This window comes from Carcharodon carcharias, chromosome 14 (genome assembly GCF_017639515.1).
Source record: "Carcharodon carcharias isolate sCarCar2 chromosome 14, sCarCar2.pri, whole genome shotgun sequence".
NCBI lineage: Eukaryota > Metazoa > Chordata > Chondrichthyes > Lamniformes > Lamnidae > Carcharodon > Carcharodon carcharias.
In genome coordinates this window covers 116,738,100-116,755,233 of record NC_054480.1, presented here as the reverse complement: position 1 = coordinate 116,755,233, position 17,134 = coordinate 116,738,100, and the positions used below count along the sequence as shown (strand labels likewise).

The 17,134-nt window shown below is 39.6% G+C and overlaps 1 protein-coding gene across 4 annotated transcripts in view; it reads right to left on the bottom strand.

Annotated features, from left to right (window-relative positions):
* The window catches only part of lmnb2 (lamin B2), a 28,016-nt gene extending 11,098 nt beyond the window's left edge, over positions 1 to 16,918 (bottom strand). Inside the window, exons 1-6 of one of the 4 annotated variants that reach the window (XM_041203776.1) lie at positions 16,441 to 16,918; positions 7,187 to 7,343; positions 6,286 to 6,411; positions 5,613 to 5,783; positions 5,336 to 5,461; positions 3,589 to 3,809 (exon numbers count right to left, since the gene is read on the bottom strand). In XM_041203776.1, the coding sequence (XP_041059710.1) occupies positions 3,589 to 3,809; positions 5,336 to 5,461; positions 5,613 to 5,783; positions 6,286 to 6,411; positions 7,187 to 7,343; positions 16,441 to 16,790 (1,151 nt within the window). In that variant the 5' untranslated portion in view covers positions 16,791 to 16,918. Of the gene's footprint in view, positions 1 to 3,588; positions 3,810 to 5,335; positions 5,462 to 5,612; positions 5,784 to 6,285; positions 6,412 to 7,186; positions 7,344 to 7,580; positions 7,659 to 8,743; positions 9,210 to 16,440 lie in introns of those variants that run through there. The other 3 variants (XM_041203777.1, XM_041203778.1, XM_041203779.1) reach the window with 3 other exon arrangements.
* Between the last annotated feature and the right edge of the window lie 216 nt (positions 16,919 to 17,134).

Sequence of the window (17,134 nt, the reverse complement as noted above, 5' to 3'; positions counted from 1 at the left end):
CTATTCTGCTAGTTGCGGATCCTAAAAAAAAAAATCACCAACAGGTTTGTCAAACATGATTTCCCGGTTTTAAATCCATTGGTTCTCCCCAGTCTTACCATTAATTTTTTAGGTGTCGAGTTATCACATGCTTTAATAGATTCTAGCATTTCCCTTACTGATGTCAAGCTAACAGTTCTGTAGTTCCCATTTTCCTTTTCCCTCCTTAAATAGCAGGACTACATTTGCTACCGTCCAATCCACAGTGACTGTTCCCAAAGCTATTGAATTTGGAAGGTGACCACAAACACATCCACTATCTCTAAAGCCACTTCTGAAAATCATCAGGTCCAGCAGATTTATCAATTTTAGTCCCATTAATTTCTCAAGTGCTACTTTAAAAACTAATTTCTTTCAGTCCCTCATTCTCCTTAATCCCTTGGTTCTCATTCTTGGAAGGTTTTCTGTATCTTCCTCCATGAAGACAGGCAAATATTTATTTAGTTTCTTTGCCATTTCCTTATTTCCCCATTATAAATTTGCCCCTCTCCCCCTGCAAGGGGTTCAAACATGGACAAAAGAGTTGTACTCCCGATGTGAGGTGAGAGGGACTATTCTTGACATGAAGACAGCATTTGACCGAGCGTGGCATCAAGGAGCCCTCGGAAAACTGGACTCATGGGAATCAGGGGATAACTCTGCTGGTTGGAATCATACCTAGCACAGAGGATGTGGTTGCTGGAGGTCAATTATCTCAGTCCAGGACATCACTGCAGGAGTTCCTCAGGGTAGTGCCCTAAGCCCAACCATCTCCAGCTGCTCCAATGACCTTCTTTCCATCTTAAAGTCAGAAGTGTTGAATGATTGCACAATGTTCAGCACCATCTGTGACTCCTCAGATACTGAAGCAATCCATATCCAAATGCAGCAACTGGATGATATCCAGACTTGGGCTGACAAGTGGTAAGTAACATTTGCACCACACAAGTGCCAGGCAATGACAATCTCCAACTAGAGAGAATCTAACCATTGTGCTATGACATTCAATGGCATGACCATCACTGAATTCCCCACCAACATCTTGGGATTACTATTGACCATAAGCTGAACTGGACTAGCCATATAAATACTGTGGTTATAAGAGGTCAGAGGCTAGAAATCCTGCAGCGAATAACTTACCTCCCGACTCCCCAAAGTCCAGCCACCATCGAGGCAGAAGTCAGGAGCAGGATGGAATGTTCTCCATTTGCCTAGATGAGTGCAGCTCCAACAACACAAGAAGCTTGACACTATCCAGGACAGCAGCCCACTTGACTGGCACCCCAACCACAAACATTCACTCCCTCCACCATTGACACATTGGCAGCAGTGTGTACATCTACAAGATGTGCTGCAGGAACTCACCAAACCTCCTTAGACAGCATCTTACAAACCCAAGACTGCAGCAGATAAAGGGGGACACCACCATCTGGAAGTTCCCCTCCAAGCTACTTACCATCCTGACTTGGATAAATAACTCCATTCCTTCACTGTCACTAGGTCAAATCCTGGAACTCCCTCCCTAACAGCACTGTGGGTGTACCTGCACCACATGGACTACTCCAGTTCAAGGAGGCAGCTCACCAGCACCCTCTCAAGGGCAATTAGGGATGGACAATAAATGGTGTAGCCAGCGACACCCACAACCCATGAACAAATATTAAAAGGGCCCACATTTGTCTCTAATCTTTCCCTTTTTACATATCTATAGGTTTTAGTCAGTTTTTATTCATCACTAATTTACTTTCATATTCTATTTTCTCTCTCAATTTTTGTCCTCCTACGCCGAATTCTAAAATGCTCCAATCCTCAGGTTTACTGCTTTTTGGGCAACTTTATAAACCTTCTTCCTTTAATCTAATACAATCTCTAATTTCTCTTTGTTAGCCAAGGTTAGATTACCTTTCCTGCTGGATTTTTGCACCTCAAAAGGAATGTGAATTTGTTGTAGACCATGTATTAATTCTTTAAATATTAGACATTACCCATCTACCATCATACCCTTTAATATAACTTCCCAATTGCCACAGCCAATTTCCCCCTCATACCTTTGTAGTTTTTGTTTAGATTACAGGCCCTAGTTTCAGATTGAACTACATCACTTTGAAACTTGATACAAAATTCTACATTATGGTCACTCTTCCCCAGAGGCTAATTTACAACATTAATTAGTTCTTTCTCATTGCACAATACTAGATCAAAAATAGTTCACTCTAGTTGATACATGCTGTTAGAGCATCTCCAGCAATTGTTCTCTCTCAAATTTGCATTCCTTAAATAACAACCATCCATGACACCCTCAAACATGCTAAACCTTAGCAATTTCTGCAGGTGACAGCCAGCTCCACCTCAGTACTCAGATTGCATTTGAAAATCCATTCTTGGATAGGCTACAAATTTCTTCCCAAATATTGGGAAGAGTGAAGCCATGTTTTCACCCTATAGCTACAAACTCCACACCCTGACTCAATTACTCCCTCCAGTGTCATGCTGAATTAGACTGTTTGCAACTTCAGAGCCCTATTCAACCCCAAAATCCCAATCCCATAACCACTACATCAAAAGACTAAGTAACAGCACCCACCTTTTGCACTGAAAACCCTGAACAACAAAGTCAGAATGAACTATTCCAATGATCTCATGACCAGGTTCTGTTTTGTCTTTCACAAACATCAGTTCATCCAAAATTCTTATGTATCTGACACCAAGTTACATTTGGTAATCAGTCCTGTCTTCACTGCCTAGCTTGACACCCTTCATCCTGGAAGAACTCCTCTAACCCTGCAACAACCCCTCCCACAAACTCCATTCCTCTTGTTCATTCATGTATCACTGCCTTCAGCAGCCTAGACTCTGCATTCTGGGATTCTGCCTTAAATACATAAAGTCAGAGCGGAACTGAAGGATTTTGAGGATAATGGAAAAACAAAGTACCTTTTTAATCACTTCTTTAGCTGGTCTCTTTTTCCTCCAATTATACCTGCAGCTTTATCGTATTTAAGAAGTGTTTAAGACACAACAAAAATGCAAATAGCTGCTGTTTAACAAAAAAGTAATGCCTCAAATTCTCCCTACTGCTCAAAAGTTAGCAACCATTGCTGCAGTGTCCAGGTGCGAGGTTCAGCATAAGCTCAGCTGATATGAATAACCTATCAAGGCCTACATATGAAATTCAGCTTTTGTTATTTTACTTTAAATGAGCTGAAAACTATGTAAAACGTTCACACTTTTCACTACTGTTTGACCGCATTTCAGATTAGTCTCAACTGTTTTGTTAATTTGCTTTAGTTTTTAGAATAAAGAGGTCAGGCAATGAGCAAAATAAAACCCTTACACCCAGAATCAGATTAGATCATTAATGTGCAACCTTTAGACAACAGCACTTAGACGCCTTCAGAATGCATCTTAAGCTACAGGTACCTCTCGCTGGGCCTAAATAGCCAAGTGGTTATGGTACTGGGCTTGTAACCCCAAGATCGAGTTCAAATCTCACAATGGCAAACTATGAAACAATGTAACTTCATCTGAAACAGATGGAAACGTGTTTGTACTCGAAAGAGTTACAGGTACCTCTCTTCCTCGCCTTCCAGGAGTTTGCGGTAGGCTTGAATTTCCATGTCAAGGGCCAGTTTGACATCAAGAAGGTCCTCATACTCCTGCAACTGCACCTCCATGTTAGCCCTCAGCTCAGCCATTTCCCGGTCTCTTGCCTCCAACATCTTACGATATTTATCGCGATCATTTGCAAGCATCTCTTCCAACTCCCTAATTCGAGCCTCAGAAGCAGCAGTCTGAGGAAGGTTAAGTTAACAAAACAATTAGGCCAGAATAGGTTGCATCATTTAATAAAACACATGTAACAAAAAATGTGTCCAACTTATGCTTCAGTCAATACCTCCTAAAAACAGCAGTTTTGTGGGATGTTGCTGGCACAGAATAACTGCCTGCTACTTATTAGGTACAGGACTTCAAATTCAGCGGGATCTGATTCTGCTTTAGAAGCAAGCTGGTGTAGGAATTTGCCCATAGGGCAGCACAGTGCACATGGTGTATCCTTATTTCCACAGAGCAATCTGTTACAAAGTTTAAGCCAAGTTAGATTTTAGTTGTTAGATTCAGGCTTTACCAATCATGCTAATTATCTCCTACAATGCTGAAATCTCAGGATGTTTCAGTTCAATGTCTTATGGTTGTCAAAAACAATAGGTTGGATAACTGAAAAAGTATAACTTGGGAGTTCTACATTCAATTTTTAAAAAAATATTTGTTCATGGGATTTGGATGTCATTGCCTAAACCAGCTTTTATTGCTCATCCAAATTGCCCTTGAAAAGTATTATTCACTAGTAGAAAGGTAGTTAAGTAAAATGGGTAGAATGTGCTACACTTCAAACTGACTTATTAAAAACATTGGGTTTGAGGCAACAAGGAGATTTGTTCCATTAAAACAGCTCATTGCAAGAAAAATCTGTCCTCATGCAAGTGTCTTGCCAACAAACAAAAATTCGAGATTCTCCTCCTACTCCCACTAAATCCTTACCTATACAATATATTTTAAAGTTTGATCAGTATAATGCAGAACGAAAACAAAAATACCTGGAAAAACTCAGCAGGTCTGACAGCATCTGCGGAGAGGAATACAGTTGACGTTTAAAGTCCATCTGACCCTTCATCAGAACTAAGGAAATAGAGAAATGAGGTGAAATATAAGCTACCTGTCCCACCTCCCCCCTACCAGTTTATATTTCACCTCGTTTCTCTATTCCCTTAGTTCTGATGAAGGGTCATACGGACTCGAAACGTCAACTGTATTCCTCTCCACAGATGCTGTCAGACCTGCTGAGTTTTTCCAGGTATCTTTGTTTTTGTTCTAGATTTCCAGCATCCGCAGTATTTTGCTTTTATCTCAGTATAATGCCATTTGCTATTAAAGCTTCATGTGCATTCCTCACACCCATGCCCTCAAAATCTTATACAAGTACGGTGCAAGTTATGATACAGAACTAGTGACCCAAAGGGTCAAATCCTACAATGAATCCAATAGACTGGCTAATTTTCTGATATCAGCCCACAAAAGCTAACATTAAAAAAAGTAGCTCACAACTTTCCCGAGGAGAGAACCTGGCGCTCTATCCAGGTTGGGTGCCCATAAGGCACTAATCCTACACTGTGGTTGATGATGCTCTTAAGAATCCATTTCATTACTTCAAGGCAAAAGCCTTTCCAGTATTACCCAAGTTAAGAACAAAAAATTGTATTCTTAACCACCATCTCCCTTTAAATGTCCAAAATACCTAACAAGTTTTTAAAATGCTTACCTGTTTCTGCAGGGTTCCAAGTTGGTAGTTGAGACTCTCAATCCTCAGGTATGCCTCCTGGAGCTCCTCCCGTGCTGTGCCCACAGCTTTGTCATTTCTATCAGATGCTACCTTAGCATTTTCCAACTGTAAAAGTTAAAAAGTATGCACATTAAAATCAAAACGACCAGGCTGCAAATGACTTTACCAAATCTATTTGAGTAATCAAAAAAGGGGAGATGTAATAGTATGATTTAATCCTTTAGCTGTATTGCCAGATTGGAATAAGTCCCATTACCTTGGTTTGGAAAGTTTGTTCCAAATCATCCTTGTATTGTTTCACTTGCTCCTCATGTTGTTTCCGCAGGTCCTGCAGGGCCTCTGCTAGTTTGGATTCATAGTCAACTCTCCGTGCAGAGTCAACCTCAACTACACGGCGTTCTTGTCTCTTCTTAGTCTCACGCACTTCCTACATTAAAAAAAGATACACTTATCAGGATTTGTATCATTGCCCGAAAAGGGCTTTTATAGATTACAAGAGAGCAACTGGAATTTTGTTAAAGACAAACCTTTATGTGCACTGTTGGCACGAGTTTGAACTAGTGGTAATTTGTACATACCATAGATAGGTACTCCAGCATAACGAAGGGAAAACCCCTTAAAGGCATGACAATTCTTAATGGTATGGAAGTTAAAATGAGGAAAAATTTAACTTTCCAAAATTTGCAACAAGTATCAAAATTTCTAAAGTCCTGGAAGTTCATAGTAAATCCAAGATGCATACATTCTTCCTGATGTAGAGAGAATAGCCAGTTACTCCAGAAAAGGATAAATGCTAACCCTACAGATTAATTATAATTGTAGAATATTTACAGGAATATAAAGGATATTATTTTTGAAAGTTGCAAGGAATAGTCAGCATCTTAAAAAATGGTTAGCTCCAAAAAGAAAGGAAATAAAACAAATCATACCTCTTCAAACACACTTTTCCTGAATGCTAGTTCCTCAGTTAAGCTTTGACACTGATTCTCCAGGTCGACTCGCATTAGTGTCTCCTCTTCCAACTGCTTTTTGGCAGCAGCCAGGGAACTTTCAGCCTAAAGTTAATTCCAAAAATTAACTTTTGTGCAGTCAAAACAGTTTAGAGATTCAAAAGTCTATTACTCTCAAGTACCACACAAAAGTCACCCCGGTATGATTCTCAAGTTAAGTTAGTCATTTCAGATAGATCAGGAGAGAGTGTGTTCTACAACTGAGTTCCTGGGGTAGGAACAAAAAAAAAAAGTACAAAAATGTTGCATTTCTACTATCAGAGCACATTTAGGGAACGTTATTAGAAAGCTGATAAGATGAGAATTGTATTAAGTTCAATTCTAATTTTCTCTATCATTAAATAGTTCACCAACACCAAGAATAGACACTTGGGCGAGATAAGATAGGCTTGATGCACCCAAGTAATGTGCCAATGTTTTCAAGACAGCAACAGCTGGAGGGAAAATTAGAGAAATAATTCTTTGACTCCTCAATACTAAAGTATCCAAAATACTAAAACATCCCCAAACAAACAACTAAAGGTTATAAATCAATACCAAACATGAATAGAAGGACAAGTGAGCAAAAAGGATAAAGGAAATTAATGGTTGACAATCAATCCAGTCTCTTCTTAGCATCACACTTTACAAAGCATGTCAAAGTTAACAAATTAACAGAAACTTAGAACATCTAATCAACAGCTTAAAAAGGTCCAACAGAAAAAAGTTTGCAGAATTCAGATACCATCTCTCACTCCATGTCTTAGCACTTTCAAACAGAACAGCATCCTCCTCACGCCAGCCTTTTCATTCTAGATAACTCATCCTCCCCATTTCATACCTTAGCAAGCTGTGAACGCAAGTCAGCCAGTTCTGCTTCCAAACGACGGTTTTCACTGATAGCAGTGTTAAGTGCAGCTTCATTTTTATGATAGGTCAATTCAAAATCTTTCAACCGAGCCTGTGCTGTTATCAGGTCATTATCTTTCTTCTTGTAACTGCAAGAGAAAAATAGCAGGTTCTAATAATATAGTAATAGTGTTTCATTGCCTCAATATAGAAATAAGTTTTGATCAAATAAAATCATCTCATGCGAACATTAAAGTGGAAACACTAGTCAAAGCCACATTGATATAAAATATTGGATTTAAGCTCATTTTAAATTAATAATTACACAGAGGAAATTGCAAAGCAAAAGCGCAAAGCTTGCTAGAACATAATAGCTCTGTCATCACCTTTAAAAGGGGAGTGCAACACTTCCAACCAGCGATTATATTATGCTGTCCTTAATCCCAAAAGGCAGCCATTTGATCACTTCCATCCATATTTAAAGGAATATTTTATCCAAGGATAAGAATACATACAATTAAAAATATTTCCAATTATTCACATTAGAAATTTACAGACTGAAGATAGGGCAAGTATGAATTTTTGGGCTATAAGACTATGATCAACCTGTATTAATAGTTTCTTCCAATAGAGGTCACACAAGTAACATTCCCTGAAATTGGATCCTGCAATACTGGCCCATCCAAAAAAACAAATCACTTTTGACTACATATACTCCAAAAAAAATTTAAAAACCATGCTCAAATATCAGACACTAATAGTGAACTATGGTTTTGTTTAAAAAGTGTGCAGAAAGCATCTTTGTGTATATATTATGTAGACCACTAGACATCAGTAACAGTCATAAGTGCACTTGCCACAAGCCAAGAATAGAATTGCTTCTAGATCAATCCTCTGGCAGCCTATAGAAAAACACTTGCCACAGTAACCCTACTTTCAACAAAATGTCATCATAAAAATATTTAAAGAAGAACAAGCAATATTGGGAGGAAGGAATTTTTTTGTCTGTGTCACAGTTTTAATAACAGCTTTCGATGAGAAAGACTGAATAGCAGTACTCAGCTGCTAGCAGTTAATAGTCATTCTACATGCAATCTCAAGCGCAACTGCAATCATGACTGGCACCATGAAAGAAAAGCACAAATAAAAAAAATTCATTAACAAACAGCAAAGTACAACAACTAAAAGAACAGATCAGACACCTTCTATCCAGAGAGCACAAAAACAAACAAAAGTCTAGACCCGCACCATCACTTAAGGATTCAAAACTTAGGGAAGCTTAAAAAAGAGTGGAGAGAAAAAAAAACACATTAAATAGAACTCAGCAAACAATAGGAAATGACTAATAGGAAATGATACAGAGTCAGAGAAGCAGAAAAATCAAAGAAACAAAATAAGGCACAAGTGTGACAAGACCTAAAAAGGATAGACTAATAGAATGGGGAGCATTAAAAACATGCAGCAGTAGATGTCCAAGAGGCTGAGGGAATAAAATGAGCAGGATGAAATCATTAGCAGCCATCCAACCAGAATGAAGATAGGCACCTACACCTCTAACCTGCTCCACACCAAAAACACCAGCATGCCATCGCACTTCCATTTATATTGCAGCTTTTCACAACCCCAGGACACCCCAAAGCATCACTAAACTTTTCAAATACTTGAAAGGCGGCTAGAAGAATGGTGACTACATCTGCAAATGACACCCAACATGCACACACAGCTCCACAAAAAAGTTAACATTTGAAATGTTAACTGGTTATCTCCCTGTGCGAATTGTAACATAGTGGTAACATTACTGGGCTAGTAATCTAGAGGCCCAGGCCAATGCCCCAGAGATAAGAGTTCAAATCCTATCATAACAGCTGGTGGAATTTAGTCAATTAATTAATCTGGAATAAGAAGATGGTCTCAGTAACAGTGATCATGAAACTACTGGCTAGTCAACAAAAACCACCTGGTTCACCAATATCCTTCAGGGAAGGATATGCTATCCTTAAGCCAGTTGGGCCTACAGTACTCCCAACCAAAGCAACATGGTCAACTCTTATGAGCCACATTGCTCTTGAATGCTCATTGTATCAATGACCTCCTGCATTGAAACCATTCTATGGAACAAATTGGTGCTTTCATTTGGATTTCACCATAAGAATCCTGAAAAGGGGCCAGAGTCCATCACTGAACCCATTACTGCAACAGTTAAATTAGTCTTCCCATTTCAAACTTAGGCAGACTGAAGGGACCTTATCAATCCAACAATTGCCACCAAGCAACCTGCACAACTACTGATTACAAATGATTCACAACAGCAATGCCTGACAAGTGTGCAGTCTGCTTTAACACAATGGTACCACACTTTACAACCTGAGAATTTATTGCCATTTGGGTACTACAGACATCACATGAAAGATTTGTTAAACTAAACTGATACTTTAACGTCCTGTCAAACCCAAACCCTCCCTACAAAAACAAAATTTCCAGAAATCCAGTTGAACAGAAAAAGTATAAAGCAAGAAACAAATTGGGATCACAGCTTTCTATATAGTTTCCTTGATTGGGTATGACTGAGAGGAAATTAACCTAGATTATGAGTAGGATTTAAAGATAACATCTTTTTCATTTCCCTCCTTTATGTACCAAAGGCCAATCCTCAAAGTAATAACTCAAGGCCATGTCCAGGGGAAAAAGGAGTGTCCCAATGTGGGTTGATTTTGTAGTGGGCAAAACATATATTCAATCAAGTCTCCTCCAGCCCATGAGAAATCCATGGTTTGATTGCCAGATGCAAGGAAGCCCTTCTATTGTAAACCTAGATCTTCCCAACTATAAATGGAAGTGGCTGCTGAGGAGGCCATGATCTAATTGAAAAGTGGACATCTGCTTCATGGAGGACCTGGATTAAGCAGTTGGCAATAAGTAAACCTGGAACGTTGCAAGGTGGCTATGTAACAAGCTGCTCAGTGTACATTTTTAATCGAATAGCTGATGCAAAAACAAACTATGGCAATGGCTGTTAAAGACACTACCTACAAGTGCACACATTCATATATCCCATGCTTGGCACACACCATGAATGGGCTAGAGAATCAAACAGCTGCCAGACATTCTGTCCACGTTCCATGGCATTTCCATGTCCAAGTTGGCAAACACTAATTACTAATCATGCCATTCTCAACGCCAGATATCTACATTGTTCAACTACTGACTTGCAACTGGGTTTGGGAGAAGAATAAGAAGGGTTCTTTCAGAATGTAGCTCAAATGGGCAATGACAACAAACTACTTCCCCTTTAAATCCATGACATTGCCATGGTTGAATCCTTCACCATCAGTATGCTGGGGGGCAAAGTCCACATTGCTCACCTATAGCTTCACGTCTCAGGTTTTCAGGTGCCTATAGCCCCATGCCCCCCATCATTACAGATACAACATAAGGTAAGCTGCCAATGGCCAAAGTGGTATATTTTTATGTTGAACAAAAACTACACCTTGGAACAATTGAGTTATGAATTAATGAATAATGCTATATGACAATTTCCATTTCCCCAGGCAAAGAATGTCTGATCAAGTTAATTCCCTAAAGTATAGGCCCAGAGAGCAGCTGTCAAAAGCTGTTGGTTCCAAGAGTATAGATGCAAAATATCACTATTTGCATTATTGAAGAATTGCAGAGTGATCTGCGCATTTCCATTATTGTCCATGTTTATTTTTATCTTCCCTCCAAGGGATCAGTCTTCACGGATTTCAAAAAAATCAATACAATAATCGTTAGACATTAGAAACCGATGGGAGTTGGAATTACGCTGCAGCCGCTCTCCCCATTCAAACTGTCCAGTACTATTAACGAGCTTTAGAAAGGATCCATCTTTGCCAGGAACGCAGTTAACGGCAGGAAACCAATGCAGATCTTGGCTAGTTACTAAAGCCCGTAAAAAACACGGACAAATTTGAACGAACTAAACATACTTCGAATTCCAACTGGAGTAGCTAGAAAAAAAACACTAAGCTCAGTTGTAGTCGGTTTTCGCTAGCCACAACGAATAGGTCTGCACGTTTAACAACTGAAAAGCTACAAAGTTCTGAGAAACTCCTTCCCGCCCCCCGCCCGACGAATATCCAAAAAAGCCGGAAACGAACATATTGAGTTCGGTTTCATTGCGTTTCCTGTTATAGCGTGATCTCCCCAACATCAAAGCCACGAACGCAAATTAGATTGCGCTGCTGCATTGTAACAGATTGAAGACATTATATTTGTATCTATTACATTTGTATCAAATGGAAACGGATTTTATCCATGCTTTAGGTTATTTTCGAATTGTTTCGAGAAGATACTTTTTTTTAAAATTGTCCACAATAGTTATAATTTGTGCTTTATTATTTTATCCAGGTCTATCCATTAGTCTTGTATACACTGCAAACGACATTTCAGAAATATTAAAAACTGGGTCCGATAAGAGGAACTGATTTTTTCCAAGGACATCGCGATATCCGGATAGAAAGAAAAAAACTGCGATTATGATCGAATCCTAGTAACGTCCTAATGACTCTAGCACGTCAACTTGATCAATATTAGGTACATGTAAGTGAACTCAGAACACGTTTCCTAAATTTCTCTCCAAATGTATTGTTCTATCCAGCGCGGAAATATTGGGCGTGTTCATTCGTTTCCACTGAGGTTAGGTCTCGAGCACAAAGGATTAAGGCGTCGATAACAGGACTATCAGCGCAACGCATAGGGGCGGGAGAAAGGAAGGCGTATCAAATCAGTGATAATTTACAAGTCATCCAGATGTGTCCCAAAAAATTAATAGAAAACATGTAGTTTTGGTCGAATCCGAAATCTCTATGGAGTACCATTCACATTTGCAGTTCAAATATGAATCCTTTCAAATTCGGGCAGAGAAAAACAGATGTGCATCAACAATGGAACCTCAAAATGGCGATGTAATTTTTAAAATGCTGATCCGTCATTAGATCAACTAGACCGGGAAATTAAAATATAAAGTTGGTTCTGTATGTTATTTTTACTGTCCAATACAAACGATGGTTCCCATCTGTAGTGAAAAAAGCACTTTAAGTTTGGTCAATTTTCAGCTGAGAGAGAAATGTCTAGTCGGCAGCCACTCAAATCTGTTCCACCACTCAATAAAATCATGGCTGATTTGACTCTAACCTCAATTCCAACCCCTGAATCTACATCTGAAGTGCTGTAACCTGCATGGTTAAGGATCAAGTGCAGGAAAGTGGAATTTAAATGAATGGCCAGTTTCTTTTTTTCCTCTCTTTGGCTGGCAGACAGTGGGCTGAATGGCCTCTTTCTGCAGCATAATTTTTCTATAGCTCCACCTTGCTCCCCCCATAACCTTTCAACCCCTCATCAAGAATCTACCTACCTCTGCCTTAAAAATATTTAAAGAGTCGGCTTCCACCGCCTTTTGAGGAAGAGTTCCAAAGACAATCCTGGGCAAAAATTTCTCATGTCTTAAATGGGTGAGCCCTCATTTTTAAAATGGTGATCCATGTGGAAGGACAAGGGAGACAGAGCAATGCAAGTCCAGGGAACTGGTAAATTCTCCTGCTAATCTGCAGAAGCAAATGTAAAAAGACTGCCAACACGCAGCCAAGATGGCCATTTCTCCATTCAGAAGTAAAAGCAGATGATCATGACTTGTGTGGTCAAAAAGAATCAGATTCAACTACAGGATGCATTTTTGTGACATAGCTCACAACAATGCAAATCTATGATTAAGGAAAATACTGCAGATGTTGGAAATCTGAAAAACAACAAAAATGCTGGAAAAACTCAGGCTCTGAAGAAGAGTCATGCGGACTCGAAACATTAACTGTCTTTCTCGCCACAGATATTGTCAGACCTGCCGGGTTTTTCCAGCATTTTTTGTTTTTGTAACACTACACATTTAGTGGCTCTCTACTTTCTCCTCCACTCTGTCCCTCTCCAAGTTTCATAACCTTCCAGGTATACATTGCTAATGGAAATGATGAAGCAGGACCAAAATTATCAACTTTGCAAATGTTATCTATATAAAAAAATTGAACCCACAAGTCAGTCTTGCATTACCTACAACACTTGCACATCATGAGGTTTGACAGTCTAATTATTCCTACTCAACTACATTTGACGCCCCCTATTTTAAGAAGCTCAAATAGAATTTTTGATAATGAATTATGTTTTTCTCTGTAGGCTTCCTAATGTATTATCCAAGAGGGCTAGAACTGCTCCAGTTTCAGTAGAGCAGGCCTAATTTACACCTGGCCTCTCCAGAAGGCTAGGTTAAGAAACAAAATGCAGAATTGCAGGCAAGAGCAACTATCCATTAAAAAACATATTGGGAAGAATGTCATGTCCCTCCCTGAGTGTGCACAGAAGCACCCTAGTCATTAAGGTGGGAATTCATTTTATGGGTAAGGAACCAGTCAGTGTATATTTCCAGGAGTAAGGATAGGCCCACAGATGCTTAATCAGACAAGAGTAGGTGCAAAAGTTCTATTCTCTTGTGTAGGGAAAGGCTTTCCATCTGACTTACACAAACTCACTTTTGGACACAAATCCCAGATGCTATAATTCTACAGTGAAACCCTTTACAGTGGAAACTAAAATTGTATGAGGTATTTGAATAAACCTCAGCTGGAAAACTCATCTGACAGTATCTGATATGTTTTATCAAATCTAATCTTCAAACATAACATGAGAAATTGAAGTTCACCACCCACCCCTCCACAAAATAGAGTGAAAAATCGATTCAGTGCCACCATTTCCCATATTCATTACCAATTATGCTGAAATACAAAAGGAAATTGGATATGGAAAAGGGAACTAATTGCATATGGGGAACAAAATTCACTAGACAGAGCAACTCAGATTTGTATTCTCTCATCTTCAGGTGCTACAACATCAGCTGCTGCCTTCACAGACTGACAACACCCACTTCCAAGACAACCAAAGAATGGACATGTCACTAAAGATCCCTGCATTGTGGTCCTAATTCCTACCTTCATACATAGCAAGAGCTCTGCTAAAAGATTAAGAATCATTCACTTCAATCTGTTTTAACTTTTAAAAATCAGCTGAACATAGGTTGAAGGCAATTGCACCACACAGTGATCAGCACTTAAAGTCCTTAAGTAGGAGAGAAAAGAATGATGCAAAAAGCTCTAAATTCTCCAATACACATTGTAAACAAAGCTTAACCCCAAAAAGATAAATACAGTATCCTGCAAATATTTTACAGCATTACTACTGCATTCCAGAAATAACTGCCATATCCTCACTGAGTGTACACCATGTGATGCTGTACACCTCATCCTCAAATTCTAAGTCCTAGAAAATTAACCCAATTAAAATTGGAACCACATGAATGTAATACACAGATCATACTGTTGTATGAGCAGCTTTGGAGAAAAAGCTTGCAAGCATTGATAGTTACTACCTTCGCACTCAGAGGTTTTTAGAAACACTATAGCTGAACAAAAGTTAGACCATACACCCTGCACCAAAACATCAATCACAATTGCCAAATTAATACTGTCAAATTTCTGGCAAGCAAATACATAATACTTTAAATGCAACTTTATCATCAAGAGTGCATCAGGCTAAACACTGACAACTGGTTCATTTTTATGACTCAAAATGCTGTGACAGAACATCTTCAATTCTGACAGAACAATGAAGTTACATGAAACAAAGACGTATATTCTAAGGATTTAGAAGAATGAGATATGATCACATTTAAATGTATAAAATCCTTAAAAAGGTTTTGACAGGTTAAATTCAAAGAGGCAATGTCCTTTGACTAGAGTCTAAAACTAGGGATCATAAACTCAGGATAAGGGCCAGATATTTACAATCATACAATAACAGAGCAGACAGCCAATTGGCCCATCAAGTTGCAGCATCTCTTTCAAAGAGCAATCTTGTTAACTCCAGCCCACCACAAACCTGTGTTTTTTCTCCTTCTGTATTTATCTAATTCCCTTCTGAAGGCTAGTACTGAACAATTCTAATAAGCAGCATATTCCAAATTCCCACTGCTCATTACAGTTTTTTTGGCCAACTCTTAAATATGTACCCAGTCAGCAGGGAGTAAATAAAGACAACTAAGGTTAGCCTTAGGACTAAACAGAAATTTCTTCACTTGGGCGGGTCATGAATCATTACAACACCCAAGAGCTGTTGAAACTCACTGTATATACTTTAGACCGGAGACTGATAGATTTAAAAACAAAAAAACTGCGGATGCTGGAAATCCAAAACAAAAACAAAAACAGAATTACCTGGAAAAACTCAGCAGGTCTGGCAGCATCGGCGGAGAAGAAAAGAGTTGACATTTCGAGTCCTCATGACCCTGCGACAGAACTTGAGTTCGAGTCCAAGAAAGAGTTGAAATATAAGCTGGTTTAAGGTGTGTGTGTGGGGGGCGGAGAGATCTCCCCCCCCCCCCCCCCCACACACACACACACACACACACACACACACACACCTTAAACCAGCTTATATTTCAACTCTTTCTTGGACTCGAACTCAAGTTCTGTCGAAGGGACTGATAGATTTGTTGGGCACTTAGGGAACAAAGGGATATGGAGATAGGGTGGGAATGTGGAACAGAGGAAGACGGCCACCACAATCTTATTAATCAAAAAGCTATATAGTCTACTCAGTCCCCTATTATGCTTCTATCAAATATACATCACAAAGCAGCATTTAAAGGGTCAGTCTTGGTCAATAGTAGCTCAGTAACAGTAATAGTTTGATCACAAAGATGGGCAGCGAAACATTCCTACAACTTACACAATTAGCAGTTAAGGAAGCTCAAACTAAACACTTCTATAAAATTATTACAGATTATACTAAGGTAACTGATATAACCAATAAGAGTTAATTGATGTTTACAGTACAGTCAGGGAAAGGGGATGGACTTGTACATAGGCAATGTTTGCCTGTCGGGAATAGGTGATTAACAATTTTAAACAAAGTGTGAATTTCAAAAATATTTAAATAGCTAGTTAAAAAATAGTAAGGGAATTTTTATATTAAAAATACACAAAAATGAAACTTTTACAGGTACAAAAGACTCATTTTACTCTCTCCTCAAAGCAGTTACACCGTGTAGGTTGACAACTGAACCTCAATAAACGGTATGGAGAAAAAACACGTGGAAAGATGCAGTTTTACACCAACAGACAGTTAGGCAAGTTCATGTTAAGGCTGGCATTACATATGCTACTTTACTTTTTGCCGAGTTCATCCAGCTCCGCCTTGCTCTTCCCCAGTTCGATCTGCAGCTTCGCCTTTTCCCGGGCCGTTTCGTCTAGCAGCCTCCGAGTGTCCGCCAGCTCGGTCTCGTACATGGCCTTGATGCCGGTCAACTCACGGGTCGTCACCTCTTCCTTCTCGGATATCTTAAGCTGCAGAACGCTATTCTCGCACTCCAGGGAGCGCACCTTGTCGATGTAGACGGCCAGGCGGTCATTGAGATTCTTCAGCTCTTCTTTCTCCTGAATTCTGGTGATCCGAGTCGGGCTCAGAGGCGTTTGGGCCGCACTGGCCCGCGTATGCTTTTGGGCCGGAGTGGTTGACATGGCTAAAAAAACTTTCCGGTAATTACCTGGTTTAATAATAGTTCAGTCTCGTACCGATCCTTAAAGAACCGTGCTGCCAAACCCCTTTTATTCAATGAACTAGAAAATGGCGCCGCTATCATGTGGCCGTCGACCGGGTTGGGGAGGGAGGGGGGGGGGGGGGGTAGTGAGGGAGGACTTTGATGCGATGCATGCCGGGAATTGTAGTCCTATTAATTTACGCCTTTTCTACTGTTTTCCAGGGCATTGACCACCGGCCTCCTCAGATCACAACGTTTGTTATTGCCTTGCATCATCGACAGCCATGAATTTTCTCCATCAGTTGAAGTTTGTATTCTGCGGCC